We start from the raw sequence: 17,161 nt of genomic DNA, 5'->3' as shown, positions 1-17,161 counted from the left end.
TATAGCCCAGAACTTCCTTTTCCTGTCCATCTAAATCCCAGGTATCTACTGTCTAATCCTTGGCATTCCAGGTTGGCTGTGCAAGACTAACTTCCTCATGTCCATGAGGGGTTAACAGTTGATGTGGAGCTTGACCCTTGAGCCTTGCCTGAAAGTGAAATATAGCAGTTCTCCATGGTGTGCCAGCATCTAACCAGCCTCAGATGAATTTACCATGAAGGTAATGAAGTTTAAGCACAAGAGCCCCTCATTTGCTCTGGCCTCTTCCAGGGTCCTGGGAGCAGCCCTTAGTAATTCTGTACTTCTCTTGTATTATTCTGGAAGGCTGCCGAATCGTATAACCCTCAGATCTCACAAAACCTGGATCTGCCCTTGTACTGTATGAGCCTGAGATCCCCAGCTAGACAATCACAAGTTCACCTACTTGGTGTTTAGGGTGGGTGGGTGGGGGGTACATAACTGTCTGCCCCCACATAACCCTTCTCTCCAGCTCCTAGGCATTCCTGATCACTTAATGGGCAGTTACACTGTTGGGAAAACAAAAGTGACTCTCTCTCAGGACCTCCATTGGTCTGAAGCCACACATCCTTACTGAGATAGTTACACTGACTGTGACTGCTTTGTCCCCTGAAGTTTCCCTTGTGCCTCGCCCTCAAACTTGTGTCCTGTGTAAACCTCCCCAGAGACACACCTCCCTCTTAATTTGGTTTTCTTTTGCGTTAGCCACTAAGGCACCATTAGCAAAAGCCACAGCCCAGAGAGCACAATTTTGATACATATAAGGATGAAATTCTCTGTACTTTGAGTTCTGCCTGGCTCCCCTCTCAACATGCTGATGTGTGACTCCAGCCCTTTTTTGGACTGTGCTGACTCATAACTAACTTAAAAAGCCACTTGTGCTAGAAAAGCTCCCTGCAGGACCAGTACCCCGGAACAGTTTTGCAGGGCTCCTGCTGTGTCACGGCTGTGGTCTGTTCCATCCCCTTACTACTTGCCTCTAGTCCTGAGGAAACAGGTTGAAGCCATCATCAGTCTGACCCACTTAAGCAAACCCATCCTAGTCCCATGAACCCCTCTGATAATGGGCCAGGGAAGAACTCAAAATGCTGAGAGAAGCACCACCGTGAGTCTTCTCGGGGTCTGCAAGGCTGCAGTGAATGCAGCTCGTCACACCCGGTCCCCTTTGGTCGGCTGTAGTCAGATCCTTCTTCCCAACATTTGGCTGATGCTGCCTTGTTCTAACCTGTTGTATACTCTGCTTATGAATGAATATCCAGGACTACATTAGTATGCACTGGGAATGAGAATTTACACATGACCCCATGGTGCTGCAAGAAATGTTGCCATAGTTTGTTTGAGCTCTCTGCTTGTTGCTGTTTCCCAGCTAGCTTTATCTTGAAAATGTGGAAGATGGTCCCAGCACCCAGATACAGAATATTGGTCTTCCTGTAAATTGCCCTTTTTAGGAAAAGCACAATCATGGCAACCCAGGATTACATAGTGTCCTACAGTTTGTGAAAGCAAAGCCCATTCTCAATAGGCTCTGTGAGGTAAGAAGCAAGAATCCACTTTAGTGAGGATCCCTCACTTTGAGGGGTGAAATGATTTGCCCAGAATCACCTGGCTGGGAAATGGCAGTGTTGGGACTAGACCCCTGGCCCACCTCTAAACCACAGGCTATAAAGGGCTAGACTAATGGTAGTTGTTAAAACAGTACAAAGTTTTATTAAAGACATGCTAATACCGTGGCTGGAATAATTTTGTTTCCTTGTCCTCTTGCTGGGCTTAGGTTTGTCATCTTGCTGTGTTTGCCATCTCCCGCAAGTGTAAGAAACACTTTCTTTTCCAAAACCCACAGTCTGAGTGCTCAGGCCCAGGGGCGGCTCTCTCGCCTCCTCGCTCAGTAGTCCCGCACAGGAATGGTGAGCTTCTGGATGAACTCGTCATACTTCACTTTGCCATTCGGTTCGATATCTGCTTCCCTGAAGAGATCCTCCACTGCGATAAATCACAGTAATTTCTCAGTTTGGCTTCAGTGTCATATGATAAGGCATTCAGCTGGGGGTTGAGCCTCCCCAGAGGTCTTCCCTGAACCTCCAGCTGACTGCTTCCATAGGTGAGGAAGTAACCAGTGAACAGAAAAGGACAACCCACTCCCTCCCCCTTGGAGACCATGGAATCAATTCTGAGTTCATCTGGCTTTCTGCAGGGGCCAGGATAGGGCGTGTACTGGTAAGGATTCAGTCAATGAAACCACCTTGTACCTTTTTTTTTCTTCAGAAAATATCTGGCTCCTGTGCCAGTATTTCCAGAAAGTGTTGGCATGGATTTTACCTTCTACTGCCCGCCCTCTCAGATGCCCTCCATAACAGACACCCCTGCAGCTCCATCCTGGGGCCCCTAGCCCAGCCTATGGCCTGCCTTCCAAAATGACATCCCCCCACCCCAAGAGGGGGCTTGGTGACAAATGGTATCTGCCACTATCATCTCTTTCTGAAAGTGTTTCGGAGGTGGGATAGTATAAGAGAAATTCAACTGTGTCCAAGCTCAAAGCCTACACAAACTGCCATTGTTCTCTAATGTTGCTCAGAAAAAAGGAAGAAACGTACATTTACTGGTTCTGGATTCCTGGGATAAAATACAAGCTTGTCCCAGGAGTTGACAAGAAGAGCCAGTTCAGTTTACACTTTTCAGTGGTGGCTTCTCAGGACCCTCCTCACCCTCTTACAAAACTCTCTCACTGCTCTGTGTCAACTTTGCCAGCCGCAGACAGCCCCCACACAACTCTGGACAGTGAAAAAGCATCCTGTGACTTCCTGCTTAAGCATCCTCCTCAAAATCGTAATTGCTATGCACTGCATTTGAGCTGATAGTACTTCTGAGTACTGAGTACTTGTAGAACACTGAGACTGTAATTTATCTTATTTCATGGAGGAGTGTCTACCCGTCAACCACTTGGTTAAAACTGTCCCAATGGACAAGTCCAGTACCGGTCACTGCAGCCTCCAGCTGTCCAGAAGAGGGGCAGCTGGAATCTGATGGTACCTTCTGGTTAGAATAGCAGTTCCCTGAAAAACCACAGAGAACTGGTTTGCAAAGGAGGCCTCCTCACAGCCGTCTCAGCTGCTCCAAGGATGCTTCTGCAGTAAACCAACTTTTCTATCACTGAAGGTAAAGGAGTCTTACTTCCAGTATTACCTTTTCTATCTCCCATAGCCAGAGGAAAAGGACATCAGTCTCTGGCAGACACTGCCAGTTTCTTTGAAATGTTTCTTTACTGGTTAAACAAATGAGAGAGATGTTTAAGTTTGGGGACCATGGTATTGTTTTAGACGGATCATTAACCGCAAAAATGAAGGCCCCTGCTGACCTCTCTGCTAACACTCCACCTGATCCTTAAAAGGCTGAGTAGTGTCCTTGGAGCCCGGGAGGGAAGCATAGCCTGTGATTCCCTGTTCACGTTAAAACAGCCACAATGAAAGATGGGATTGTGATAGCTGGCAGCCTGGAAGAGCGGGGGAAGCTCCATCTGCCTTCTCTAGCGCTATTTTTACTTCCTTTGCACTGTGCCTTTGTGACTGCAGATAAAATCTTAGCAGACTGCTTTATAGAATGTTAGCTCCTGCAGGGTCCTGAGGGATTGCCTATTGTAACCTGATTTCCCAACGAGGAAACTGAGGAGGGTGAAAGAGGTTAAGAAACTCACCTGAGCTCCCCCAGAAGGAGGGGGAGCCAGGATTCAAGTCTGTTGTGATTTCACCAAAGGCTAAAGGCCCGTCATTACCGGAGCCTTTTTCGTCCACCGACCGTGTCCTCCTGCCCCAATCACAGGTGAGCCCGGCGGCCTACCCAGAAATTGCAGCCTCTGGGGTTGGGGAGTGTGGACTCGGGTGGCAACCTGGCATGGCCACTGTGGCTGGACCCAGGGGCCTGTCAGGCCGGCTGGGAGGACATCTGCAAAGGGCTCAGCATTGGGGTCACCCTCACCATGAACATCCAGCTTTCCCAGAATGCCCAAGCCCCTCATCTGGCTCTGAGGCAGGAAGACAGGGAAGGTAGACAGGACATTCCTTCTGGAAGAGCTCAGAGCTGGCTGACTCATGAGAAAAGGGAGCAAAGTAACATCTCAATTTAGAAACTTGGTGGCAGCAGCAACTTCAGAAGACAGCTGTGGTGAGAGGAGTGCCTGAGCGAGGTCGGAGGGTGGGGGTCCCGGTGTCTGCTAGCCCCGTGTCTAGCGCCTAGCTCTGCTCGTCACAGGCCATGCACTGCACCTGTTTCTTTAATCGGTATGAGAGGGACACTGGTGATCCTAGAGGTGTCGCAGTCATGAAGGCCCACAGTGAAAGTTAGAAGACATAGAGTAATGCCCAAGTAGCTCCTAACTGGGTTTCCCTACTGTCCCTTCACCCTGGCTAACTTCTGCCACTCACAGTTCCCTAGTTTTCCAGGTTCCAGTCCAGAGTTCACCAAGCTTAGCATCTAGTCCCAACGTCCAAATGCCATCAGATGTGATGCCTACGTAACCGAGGTGGCATGATTTGGACTTTGGTGTGCCCCCAACCCCTTAGTCACCTCCCACTGTTAGGAAATAGGGACCCAGACCATTACCTTCTTTGTGGGTGAGCTTCTCCCCCAGTTGCATGAGTTTTGACCGCAATTCAGACGCCATGATGTAGCCTTTCTTCTCCTTGTCCGCCATCAACATGGCCAAAAGAATTTCCTTTTTTGGGTCCTCTTGTTTTATCTGCATATGCATGATGGTCAGGAAAGTAAAGAAATCCAGCTCTCCATTTCTGTCTAGGAAACCCCCAAACAGCAGAGTGAGCAAGGAGGAAAAGGCTTCTCTTGGGGATGTCAGCTGGCCTCCTGCCCAAGCCTTCAAGGCCAGCTCAAGAGCCACCCAACTCAGGAAGCACCGTGGTGGTGGCTGTGTTCACGGGGAAGAGGCTGCAGCCTGTCTTGCTGAGTTCCCACCATGGATATGCCTCATTTAATCTTTCCAACAACCCTCAGTGCCTGGACATCTCATTTTGCCCACTAAAGAGACAGAAGCTCAGAGCAGTGACAAGACCAGGATGAAGCACCGCTTTCTGTACCCCTTCTGGATGCTTCTCTCCTGCCCTGAACTGGAGGAAGTGCACCAACATGTCTATCCTCCCCCTTTGACAGTCGCTGCAACACATCTACAAAGACAGGTGGATGATGGGGCTCAAGCCTCCCTCACTTGCCCTTCCCTTCACTGCAGCCTCCACCCCAGCCCACACCCCTCCTCCAGGCATGCCTGGGGCCCTCAGCCCAGGCTGGGCTCCAACTGCAGGAAATCGGCAGTGCCCCTGCCCACAGCTTCCTGTCTGAAGGAGACGGAAACCAAAGGAAACCAGCACACTTTGAAGACAGAAGCAGGGGTTCTCGGTGGCTGAGCTCCCCGTCACCAGGCTTGGGGCCTTCAGAGGCCACCCCCAGCCCAGCCTCAGGACAAGCTCCCATTGCCGCTGCAGTCACCCTCTGATGGGGCCTTGGGATAACCCCAGCAGAGGGTGGGAACCCGACTGAGAGATGGGGAAACGGAGGTCCAGTTGGGCTGTTGACCAAGTGTTCCTTCCTCTTTCCTTCTTGAGTGTCCAGCTATCGATGCAAACAGCCATCCTGGCATCTGACATCCCTCCATCTTCTTTAAAAAAAAAAGTTGCCACCACCAACAAAAAGCAACTTGTTTTTGCTTGTAAAACTAGTATATGTTTTCTTCGTCAAAAACAGGAAACGAGGAATGAAGAATCACCCATAATCACATCAGCAGAGGACAACTTGGTAACGTTTTGGGTGGGTTTTCCTCTATGTTTTATTCCCATTTTGAACAGTTTGGGGGAGCTCAGTCTTAGAAATGAGAATCTGGTTCCAATCTGATTCCACCATTGGCTTAAGGGCTCGGAAGTTACCAGCTGGGCTCTGAATCTTGATCTTTATCTGTAAAACTTGGATTAGGATAGTGCCTCCTTCATGGTGTTGCTGAGCTAAGCACATGACACATCTAAGTAAAGGGGCACTTCCATCAAAACAACCTTGGGATCGTTTAGCACCGTCTGGACTGCAGGTTTGAGACAACTGTGGTGAAATGTCTAGAGCCCCCGGTCCCCTGGGATGGGGTGTCACCCATTGCTACGAGCACACCTGGCCAGGTGCCTCCACACCCAGCCAGAGAACTCTGGCTAACACGGACCTCTCAGACCTCTGAGCTGGTCACACCCGACCTGCGGGGCCCACCCACTCACCCAGACTCCTCCTTCCGTGGCAGCTGGCCCAGCCGGGCCCACTCACCTATCCTGTGAGTCCGCAGGTGCCGCTGCACCTCCCCAGGCGTTGGGCTGGCCCCCAGGCACCGCATCACCATCAGCAGGTCTGCGGCTTTAATCTTCCCGCGCTGCTGCTTGTCATACAGGGAGAAGCATTCCTTGTACTCTGCCACAGCCCAGAAGGGAGAGTCAGGGCCACTTTTTCACCCTCCCCCAACTTCTCAATCCTCTCTCCACTTTCTGCCCCTCCCGTTCCTTCTGCCTGCTTCCCAGTCCGCCTCCCCTCCTAGAGTGGCCAGACCTAGCAAAAAAAAAAAAAAAAAATCCAGGGCTGTCAAGGTAAATTGAGTTTCAGATAAACTTCAGTCCATGAGGTCACAAAGAGTCGGACAGGACTTAACAACAACATACTTACAAAGGTATTTGCTGTTTATCTGAAATGTATGTTTAACTGCATTTCTTGCCTTTCATCCTGTCAACCCCATCCCCTTTCCCTCCTGACCTCCCTTCTGCCGCCTCCCTCCCTGCTCCTGTCCTCAACCGACTAAAACCACAGTGGTCAAGAACCCGCCTGCCAGTGCAGCAGACATGAGACATGGATTCGATCCCTGGGTCGGGAGGATCCCCTGGAGAAGAGCATGGCAACCCACTCCAGTATCCTTGCTGGAGAGTCCCATGGACAGAGGAGCCTGGTGGGCTGCAGTCCATGGGGTGGCAGAGTTGGATGTGACTGAGGCAACTTAGCACACACAGGAAAACTTGCTCGCTCTCTCTCGCTCCAGGTCCAGCCCAGGGAGACCAGGAGCCCACAGCAGGGCACCAAATTCCTAGGGGATCTCAGCAGATGACAACTTAGGTGGGAAACAGAATAATAATGCCTTGGGGCTTGCTGGAGGACCAGAAACCTGCTCTGGGAAGGCCTGGCAGAGAGGCCATCATACGTGGTGACAGATATCACAACTGGGAGCTTCTGAGTCCACTGCTGCAGCCGCCAATCTCCGGGCTGCTGAACTCTCAAGCCGCGCTCTCACACAGGCCCAGGCCCCACTCAAGACTTCAACAGGCACTGCCCGGATGTCCTCCCAGCTCCGCGGAGATCTTCCTTACTGCTCTCCTTGAACCCTCTCTCCCCTCTGGAGGTGAAGTGGCCTGCAGAGCCACAGCTCCCCAGCCCAGTGGAACCAGCCCCCACCTGCATCTGCCCTGACCCTCCAGCCCTGGAGGCACAGGGAGGCCAGCCAGGAGCTTGGGAAGATAAGGGGTCCTCACAGAGGCCCTGACCACAGGATGGGGGTGGAACTGGCCAAATGCCCCTCTCGTGCAGCCCCCGGGACCCATGGGGTAGAGCTCCAGCTTGAGCCCCACTGGGAGCATCCCGGGCCCTGCACTGTTCCCTAGCACCCTGCACACTTCCCACAGCCAGCCTCTGGTTCCTCAGAGGCCTGGACCAGCAGCTTCTGAGCGGATAGTAACAAAACCAGCAAAAGCAGCTCCCACTACTAGCGCTTTCCCCCAGGCCCTTGTGTCATCCTCACTGTGGCCCTGTGGGGAGGGACCCTAGTTGTTCCCATGGTGCAGACGAGCGAGCGAGCGAGCGAGCGAGGAAGGCTGGAGCAGCCAAGGGCTCCTGGCAGTGGGGGCAGTGGGCAGCTTGCTCTGCCCAGGCTACCCTGGAACTCCACCAGAGGGCGGGAGAGGTGGCAGAGGACGCCCAGGCAGAGGGCCCCTTCATGCTACCTCATTAGGGCCACTCCCAGCAGCCTAGGGTTTCAGGGGCATTGCTAATCAAAGGCAGGCCAGGCGGTGAGGGTTTAGAGACAATTATCTGCTTTTATGCCTGTGGAGAGGTTGAAGGGGAACCTCCCGCCCTTTCAGAACTTTCCAGAGCCTGGGCTTTGGAGGGGCAGACCACCAACAGGACCCAGTGGCAGGAACCAGAGTGGCCCAGGGAAGCAAGGCTTCACTGGTTCCTGTGAAATCCGATTCCCTCTAAGAAGGCCCAGCGCCAGTGGGGACAGGGACAGGGGGCCACCCTGCACGCAGGACTTGAACTCAGCCCCCCGCCCAGCTCCAGGGGACCTGTCTTGGCCACCCAAGCTTACCTTCCGTCTGGGTTTGCCTCTGCCCAAGAGGTGGGCCCACTGCCTTCCCGGGACCCCATCCTATGACAGTTGAGCACCTTCCGACAGTAGCCGGGTGAGGACATCACACTCTTGGGACCGGGGATGGACCAGACTCCACAGGGGGCAAACTGCCTCCCCCACACTCTGCACCAGGGGGCCCGTGGCCCCTGGTATCAGCAGGGCTAGAGTCAACGGGAGACCCATCTCCTCCCCAGTTACCTAAAATGTGTCTTCCTGCTTTAAAGTTCTGGGGGGTCCTCTGGACTTGGAGGCCAGCCCTGAAACAGTAGGGCTCTTCTCTCTCTACTCCTGCCCCGCTTCCATGACCTCTACACCTCCTTGCTCTCCCTGCCAGGCCCTTCTGCCAGACCTGCCTGCCATCCAACATCCTGCTCACTCCTTTCCTTTGCTGTCCCCACCTCCCCACACAGGTGAACCCTGTGAGCACAAGGATTTGGGGCTCTGATGTGCACTGCTGTATTTTTAATCCCTAGAATGGGGCTGGCACAAAAAAAGGACTCATAATTGTTGAATGAAAGAACAAATTGGGTTAAATAAACTGGATTAAAATCCCCTTTAAGTTTTCCCTTTGAAAATGCAAATGCCCCAAGGCAAGAAAGAATCCTCCCCAGACCCAGGATAACACCAGCTGTGCTGGGAATGGAACCAACTCTGATGACATCTGTACATGGTACAGACTTAAGAATATATAGCATCCAACTTACAAGTAATAAAAATACTTTGATTATAAATCCCATCTAGCCAATTGATTATCACAAGTGAGTTTCTGCCAGCTCTTGTATCCATTGCCAACCTACAATTTTGATTTAACCATAAGTGATGTAAGCTGCAGGCCAATGAATGCAACTATTTTCCCAGTGACTACACTGTCATTACATCTGATGAGTGATCTACTGTTAAACTATTCCTCACCTTTGTGCAAATTACATCCATTAAACTGAAGTCTTTCAAATCTTCAGCACTACTAATTGCAACAGAGCTATCTTTTAAAAAACTTTTGTATAGACGAAGAGACATTCTTTCATCTTCCTTTATTTAATAATAGTTCACAAAATTCCTAAAGGTGTACCACGTAGCTCATGCTAGCAAGAGCAAACTGGCCCCGGCTTACATCTGGGTGACGTCCAGGCACAGAGTCAGGTGCGTGCCTGCCACCTGCTCTCTCTTGCTCACAGGAGCCTGATGAGGCAGTGTCATTATTCCCACTTCACAGATGAGACCACCGAGGCTCAGAGGTGACTGGAGCCCAGGTCCACTGCCTCCAAGGTCCCTGGTCTTCCCATTCAAGCAGTCTTTCTTTCCTGAACGTTTGTGGTCCCTTTCTTTGTGTCAGACTTTAGGATACAAAGGGAAACGTACCTTCTTCCTTTCTGGGAGATTCAGAGGCCCCAGAGGGAGGGTCAGTGAGCCCCAGCACCAGGTTTGGTGGGGGGGACACTAACAGCTGGATTCCAGCCCTGAGACACATCAAGCCTTGTGTTAAGACTGGGTAGGAGAGGCCCCTACCCTGGGCCTTGGATTTTAAAAGTCCCTGCTCTGGACCCCGTTGAAGGGTAAGAATATCAAGGGGCCTATGGGGAGGCGCCTGCAACCCACCTACCCTCTCTCCCTTATAGACGCTGCTGGTAACCAGAACTCTGCAAGTCCTGCCCAGGTAACCAACCCTCAGTTCATCTCCCTGCTTGAGCTCAGCTGAGCCTCCCCAGCCAGGTCTGGCCCCTGGCTTCTGTGTAACCCAACTCGTCGGCTTGGCCTCGTGGAAACAGAACCAGGCACTGTGGGAAACTGAAGCTGCCTGGGGCAGGTTTGGGGATTCACGGAATAAAGTGCTCCAGATGCCAACACTAGGCTTGCCGTCAGGGCAGAGGGATCTCTGAGGCCACCTCCACTGGCCTTCACCCTTTACAGATGGGGAGACTGAGGCCCACAGCCTAAACAAAGCACCCTTTCCGAGAGCACAGCCCTGGGCCCTGTTCTCTTTCTCAGCCAGTTACAAAGCCCCCTTTTCAGCTGGGGCCCTCAGTCACAACCAGTTGGTGTCTCTCCGACCAGCCCCTCTCCCCCTCCGCCCCCAACTATCAAGTTCTGGAGGAGAACCGAAGCGCTCCCCCTCCTGTCAGGCCCTCTTGCAAATCACACTGACTGTGTACTACGGACAGTTCTTACCTCCAAGCCTTATCCCCCGCCCCTCCACCAGGCCCTTCCTGGTAGCAGTCGGCCCCTGGCTTGTGGGTGGGCCCAGCTCTCCCACCAACAAAACATGAGCAGAGCAAATTACCTAATGAGACCCATATTTTGCTGCGAGTTGCTAATGAAAGAACAAACCAAACCTACCGTTAATTTGGTCCTGGGAAAGAAACTTGGCCTGCAGCAGAGAGAGAACAGTCAGGAAGGGACTCCATGAAAGCCCCCTGCCTCCCCAGCCCCGGGCAGCCTGGCCAGGCCACACAGATCCTCACCATCGCGGGGCCTCCAGCTGCCACCCGTGGGCTCACTGCTCCCAGAACTGCCTTCCTGTTCCCCTTCTTCCCGGCTTCAAGTCGAAAGTCCGCCCAGCCGGGTGGAGGCCCCGGTAATAAACACCCGGCTGCCATGGAGACCAGGCCCGCTGCCAGGGGTCAGATTCCAGCTTCCTGTGCTCTGTGGATGCCTGGCTGTTCGGGTGGTGGCAGGCTGGATTTTCAGAGATGGGAGCTGCCCGAGGGCTTCGCCAGCACTTGGTCCTGCACCAGGAAGCTGATATTCTGTAGCCAGAGGACAAGGGCTGCTGTTCCTTCCTGGGAGCCCTCTGTGGACACTAAGAAGGGGTCACCCAGAGAGGGGATCGCTGGGTCCCCCAGGCCTGCCTTCAGGGGTATTTCTCTCTGAGGATTGCATTAGGGGCTAAACAGAGTCTCCTCCTAGGTGTTAGGCACTTTGCACATCCCCTTTTTAGGCGCGTCACACACCACCTCATTAGTTCAGTTCAGTCGCTCAGTCGTGTCCGACTCTTTGCGACCCCATGAACCACAGCATGCCAGGCCTCCCTGTCCATCACCAACTCCTGGAGTCCACCCAAACCCATGTCCATTGAGTTAGTGATGCCATCCAACCATCTCATCCTCTGTCATCCCCTTCTCCTCTTGCCCTCAATCTTTCCCAGCATCAGGGTCTTTTCAAATGAGTCAACTCTTTGCATCAGGTGGCCAAAGTATTGGAGCTTCAGCTTCAACATCAGTCATTCCAATGAATACCCAGGACTGGTCTCCTTTAAGGTGAACTGGTTGGATCTCCTTGCAGTCCAAGGGACTCTCAAGAGTCTTCTCCAACACCACAGTTCAAAAGCATCAATTCTTCGGTGCTCAGCTTTCTTCACAGTCCAACTCTCACATCCATACATGACCACTGGAAAAGCCATAGCCTTGACTCGACGGACCTTTGTTGACAAAGTAATGTCTCTGCTTTCTAATATGGGAAGGAAACCCTGCGTGACACCACAGCCCAGTGACAGCCACCTCCTCCGCCAGAACCCTGGATGCCACACACAGGAGAGAAAGGCGCCTCTGAGGAAGACCTCGGTGCCCATTCCACAGCTCTGTGCCTCAGCATCCTGGCCTTATGTTGAGAGTTAATGGCCAGATGGTCCATTTTCAGCTTGAGTCAGTTCCTTCCCATTCTCCTGGGGGTGTGGTAGGTGCCCATGCTGGGGTCTCTGGCCCCACCACAGGCAACTCAGGGGACTCGGAGGGAGACCTCTTAAGTGACTTTCCTGGTCAGGAAGGCTCCCTCTTTTCTTCCTTCCCCTCCACTCCCCACTGCACTTCCCACCCCTTCCAGCAGAAGCTGCTGACTTTCCCCATTTCTCAGTGGTTTGTCCCGCAGCCCACCCCTCCCCACACCCACTGAGGAAGTGAACGGGGGATGGAGCTGCAGCGCTGAGCACAGCTGGGTTCTCCCCCTCCTTCTCCCAGATCCCTGTTGTATCCTGTGTCACGGCTGGTGGCTGCCGTGCCTTTGGGGCCCCGACTCCAGGGCCCACCCAGTCTGTCGGGACCGGCAGGTACGGCCACACCGGTTGTGCACTGCACTAGGGCTCCTGGTCTGGGGGCCTGGAAAGGGCTGTATGCGTGCAGAGGGAGCTGGTGGTAATCTGTAGAAGTTACATGGATCAGGGCAGGGGGGCTGTCTTTGTCCCCTGACCATTTCCTTGTGAAAGGTTCTCTTTTCCTCGACTTCACACCCATTTCTAGACCCAGAAAGTTTTAGCTGGCGGTTTCTGACTCCTCCCAGTTGGGGCTGAGGAAAGGCTGGTGGGAGCAGGAAAGGAGGGGAGTTTCTATGAGACTTACAGGAAGAAGAGGAGAGGGGACATCAGGCGGGGCCTTGGCAGGGCCCGGGGCACAGAGCGGATGCTTGAGGGGAAGCCTGAAGAGCCAGGCCCGGGCTCGCTTGGAATCACCCTGTGTTTGGAAAGGGGCTCCTAGGGGAGATGTGACTATTGGGCTGTACCCCAAGGTCCTGTGAGCCGTATAGTAGCCCAGCCTCGAGACCAAAGAGCCGAGAGACAGACAACAACTTATCAGATGGGGGAATCTTACGGATCTGAAGCCACACCCTGGAGCAACAGCCCACTGTGGACGGCAGACAGCAGGCAGGACACGGCGCGCCTTCTGCTGCTCTGGAGGAGGAGGCGGCTACCAGTTATAGAGAGCATTGACTTCAGAAGGCTCATCAGTTACCAGGGAAACCAGCTGGGGGCAGGGGCAGGCGTGTGGACAGTCACAGATAAAGGGCCTGTGATGAACAGGACTGGACAGTCCTGTGTGTGAAGTAGGGGCTGGTGGAGCAGGAGATACACAGACAGCAAGTGAACGGCCCCCTTGAGTGGCCTGGCCACACACACCCACACATCCTGCATGACTCTCATAATCCTGGCCCTGCCCCTCTTCTGAGATATCCCTGGGGTCAGGTATGCAGAGGTGCGTTGCAACCGCAGATCACAAATATAATGACAGATTGTTGTTTTTGCTGTTTAGTCTCTAAGTTGTTTTCGATTCTTTTGCAACCCCGTGATAACAGTAGCTAGAAGAATACCAAGAGTTCTCAGGTGGTGCAGTGGTAAAGAATCCATCCGCCAACGCAGAAGACCCAAGAGACACCGGTTCGATCCCTGGGTCCGCAAGGTCCCCTGCAGTAGGAAGTGGCTACCCACTCCAGTATTCTTGCCTGGGAAATCCCATTGACAGAGGAGCATGGCGGGCCACAGTCCAGGGGGTCTCAGAGTCGGACACGACTGAGTGCACACACAATCAAGAGTAAGACACAAAGAATGCTAGATAGGAATTCCCTGAGACGTGAGCCAACTTTGGGTGAATTTTTCATGGAAGTCCAGAGGAGGGAGGCCCTGCAGTCAGACTCGCCAGTGGTGAGGCCAGGACTTCCCTGGTGGCTCAATGGTGGGAAGCCCACCTGCCAAGGCAGGGGACACGAGTTTGGTCCCTGGTCCCAGAAGATCCCACATGTCTCGGAGCAACCAAGCCCCACACCATAACTACCAAAGCCTGCACACTCCAGAGCCTGGGAGTCACAACTAATTAGCCCCTGTGCTGCAACTGCTGCAGCCCGTGTGCCTAGAGCCTGTGCTCCACGCCAAGAGGAGCTGCTGCAGTGGGAAGCCCACGCTCTGCAACTAGAGAGCCGCCCCACTCTGCACAGAGAAAACCTGCGCGCAACGCAGACAGCGCAGCCTTAAACCAACAAACAAAGTGGTGAGGCCACCACTGTCACCTGGTCCCCAGACAGATTCCCTCTGCTCAGGCTAGGGACGAAACATAAGATGCTCAACAGGCACAGTACAGGGGAGATCGTGGCCATGAGGCAACACACAGGCGGTGACAGCATTCTGAGGTCACACCACCCCAGCCTGTGGTTGGCGTCCCAGCCTGCAGTCCCCACAGCTGGCGCCGAAACCTGGAGCAGGGGCTGTCTAACAGATCGTGGGGTCATAGAATGGTGACTTTCTCCAGGGGAGGCCTGGATTAGTGACCTCAGTAGTGGTCTCAGGTAGGGCTGAGTGGAGGACAGGTGACGTCTGTAAGACCCTTTCTAATCCTATCCCCCAAGAAGTGGCAAACCCACACCACCAGAAACTTACCTGCCAGTCCCAGGCCGTGGTATACTGTGTTCCACTGGGAGCAGATCCTGTGGTCAGGACAAAAACAGTCGGACTTGGATGGTGCTGACTAGTTGCTTTGGGGTTACCATGGCGTAGTCTCTGGGTCCATTGCTCCTGGCATATTCAGTTATAATGTGGAAGGCTCAAGTTAGCCTCCTAGTTCACATGTCAGAAAGCAGATTTCCTGTCTCTCTTGCTGGCTAAGTAAGTAGTCCATCCATCCTCCGCTTAGCCCGGCAGCAGGGGAGGAGGGCTGTAGGGCTGGTGGAAATGCCAGTGTCTGTCATCTTTTACAGGCCAGCTCCTGAGTCTCATGGCCCATAAACTGGTTTCCTTGGTCGCTATTGCAGCTCTTTCCCCATAGGGGCGTGCAGCCATCAGCAAACCCTCTCGAGGTTTCCACTGGATTTATCCAGATGCGGTTGGATACAGGCCAGTCACTGCTGTTCACCAGCACGATCACCCCAGACCCACCTATCAGTGTGCCAAGCCTCTCAAGGCCAGCCTCTCCTGTATTTCTTGGGAAACATTTTCAGGAAACTTCCCAAAGAGATCTCAGTCAAGAGGGACAGGAATCGCCAAGGCTCCAATATAATTTGCTGATATCTTTTCCATTCTAAATATTCTTTCATATCTAATTTTATTCACTTTTTTAGAAGTTTTCTTATCAAGCATACTCAAAACTGTGTAAGCCTCAGACCCCACAATCAGATGTGTGCCCACTTAGGTGATATCCATTAAGTCCTTGTATGGAGAACGGGCCTGGGACAGGGTTTGGAGGAAACACGGAATCAACGTAGGGGAGAATTGAGGTTACTGGGGACGTGGGGGCCCTTGTGCTTTGAGAGGCCAAGGCTGGAGCTGGCTTACTGACTTAAGATTGTCCAGATTGTGACCTGCTGAGTGAGGGGGGGGCGGCAGGCAGCACCTTCAGCATCCAGCTCCCACTCTGGGGGGCTGAAACCCATGGAGTCCTTTTGATTGAAGGCAGTTGGGCTTCCCTGCCAATGCAGGAGACGCAAGAGATACGGGTTCAATCTCTGGGTCAGGAAGATCGCCTGGAGGGTCCCTTGGAGAAGGAAATGGCTACCCACTCCAGTATTCTTGCCCAGAAAATCCCGTGGACAGAAGAACCTGACAGGCTACAGTCCATGGGGTCGCAGAGTAGGACACAACTTAGCAACTAAATAAGTTTCTGTACATCCCCACCAAGAACATGAAATCACAAAATTCATTATTTCAGATCCCAGAAGCCAGGGGGCCCAACGAGCCAGAAGGGCCATCCTCATCCCAGGTCCTGAGCAGGAGCTATTGAGCAGGACAGCAGGCTTCTGTTACTCCCAAGGCAGTGGGGGCAGAGGTCACTAACTTCTCATGGGTGTAGAAGGTGCCTGGGAAAAGCAAAGCAGGAACTTGTGGCAGGTATCCTGAACTCCAGTCTTCACCTCTACACTCTGGATGTGAGGAGGGTTCAGTTCAGTTCAGTCACTCAGTCGTGTCCAACTCTCTGCGACCCCATGAATCGCAGCACGCCAGGCCTCCCTGTCCATCACCATCTCCTGGAGTTCACTCAAACTCATGTCCATTGAGTCAGTGATACCATCCAGCCATCTCATCCTCTGTCGTCCCCTTCTCCTCCTGCCCCCAATCCCTCCCAGCATCAGAGTCTTTTCCAATGAGTCAACTCTTCGCATGAGGTGGCCCAAGTACTGGAGTTTCAGCTTTAGCATCATTCCTTCCAAAGAACATCCAGGACTGATCTCCTTTAGGATGGACTGGTTGGATCTCCTTGCAGTCCAAGGGACTCTCAAGAGTCTTCTCCAACACCACAGTTCAAAAGCATCAGTTCTTTGGTGCTCAGCTTTCTTCACAGTCCAACTCTCACATCCATACATGACCACAGGAAAAACCATAGCCTTGACTAGATGGACCTTTGTAGGCAATGTAATATCTCTGCTTTTCAATATGCTATCTAGGTTGGTCATAACTTTTCTTCCAAGGAGTGTCTTTTTAATTTCATGGCTGCAATCACCATCTGCAGTGATTTTGGAGCCCCCCAAAATAAAGTCTGACACTGTTTCCACTGTTTCCCCATCTATTTCCCATGAAGTGATGGGGCCAGATGCCATGATTTTCGTTTTCTGAATGTTGAGCTTTAAGCCAACTTTTTCTCTCTCCTCTTTCACTTTCATCAAGAGGCTTTTTAGTTCCTCTTCACTTTCTGCCATAAGGGTGGTGTCATCTGCATATCTGAGGTGATTGATATTTCTCCCAGCAATCTTGATTCCAGCATGTGTTTCTTCCAGCCCAGCGTTTCTCGTGATGTACTCTGCATATAAGCTAAATAAGCAGGGTGACAATATACAGTCTTGACGTACTCCATTCCCTATTTGGAACCAGTCTGTTGTTCCATGTCCAGTTCTAACTGTTGCTTCCTGACCTGCATATAGGTTTTTCAAGAGGCAGGTCAGGTGGTCTGGTATTCCCATCTCTTTCAGAATTTTCCACAGTTTATTGTGATCCACACAAAGGCTTTGGCATAGTCAATAAAGCAGAAATAGATGTTTTTC

General features: G+C 52.5%; 1 protein-coding gene across 3 annotated transcripts; it reads right to left on the bottom strand.

Moving 5' to 3' along the window:
* On the bottom strand, window positions 1,697-16,104 carry CALML4 (calmodulin like 4). Of its 3 annotated transcripts, XM_005685149.3 has the most exons (6): window positions 14,571-16,104; window positions 10,897-11,181; window positions 10,772-10,802; window positions 6,319-6,459; window positions 4,612-4,800; window positions 1,697-1,998 (listed from the first exon to the last, which is right to left on the bottom strand). In XM_005685149.3, exons 2-6 carry the CDS (start codon window positions 11,029-11,031, stop codon window positions 1,901-1,903), a joined length of 594 nt encoding a protein of 197 aa, XP_005685206.1. In that variant the 5' UTR covers window positions 11,032-11,181; window positions 14,571-16,104; the 3' UTR covers window positions 1,697-1,900. The 3 variants fall into 3 exon arrangements, with proteins under 3 accessions (XP_005685206.1, XP_013822233.1, XP_005685207.2); XM_013966779.2 differs by lacking the exon at window positions 14,571-16,104 and having other exon boundaries at window positions 10,897-11,438; XM_005685150.3 differs by lacking the exons at window positions 10,897-11,181; window positions 14,571-16,104 and adding an exon at window positions 9,797-9,894 and having other exon boundaries at window positions 1,702-1,998.

The sequence above is a fragment of the Capra hircus genome, chromosome 10 (assembly GCF_001704415.2).
Source record: "Capra hircus breed San Clemente chromosome 10, ASM170441v1, whole genome shotgun sequence".
In the NCBI taxonomy this organism is placed as follows: domain Eukaryota; kingdom Metazoa; phylum Chordata; class Mammalia; order Artiodactyla; family Bovidae; genus Capra; species Capra hircus.
This window is presented reverse-complemented; position numbering and strand designations above follow the sequence as displayed.

What these genes read in the sequence shown, in the direction of transcription:
- CALML4 (XM_005685149.3), bottom strand. Translation starts at nt 11,031, where the DNA reads ATGGCAGCCGGGTGTTTATTACCGGGGCCTCCACCCGGCTGGGCGGAC. An exon ending in TTCCCAGGACCAAATTAACG is followed by an intron (nt 6,460 to 10,771) that starts GTAGGTTTGGTT and finishes GGGCTGTGGCAG; the next exon opens with AGTACAAGGAATGCTTCTCC. An exon ending in GAAGCTCACCCACAAAGAAG is followed by an intron (nt 1,999 to 4,611) that starts GTAATGGTCTGG and finishes GATTTATCGCAG; the next exon opens with TGGAGGATCTCTTCAGGGAA.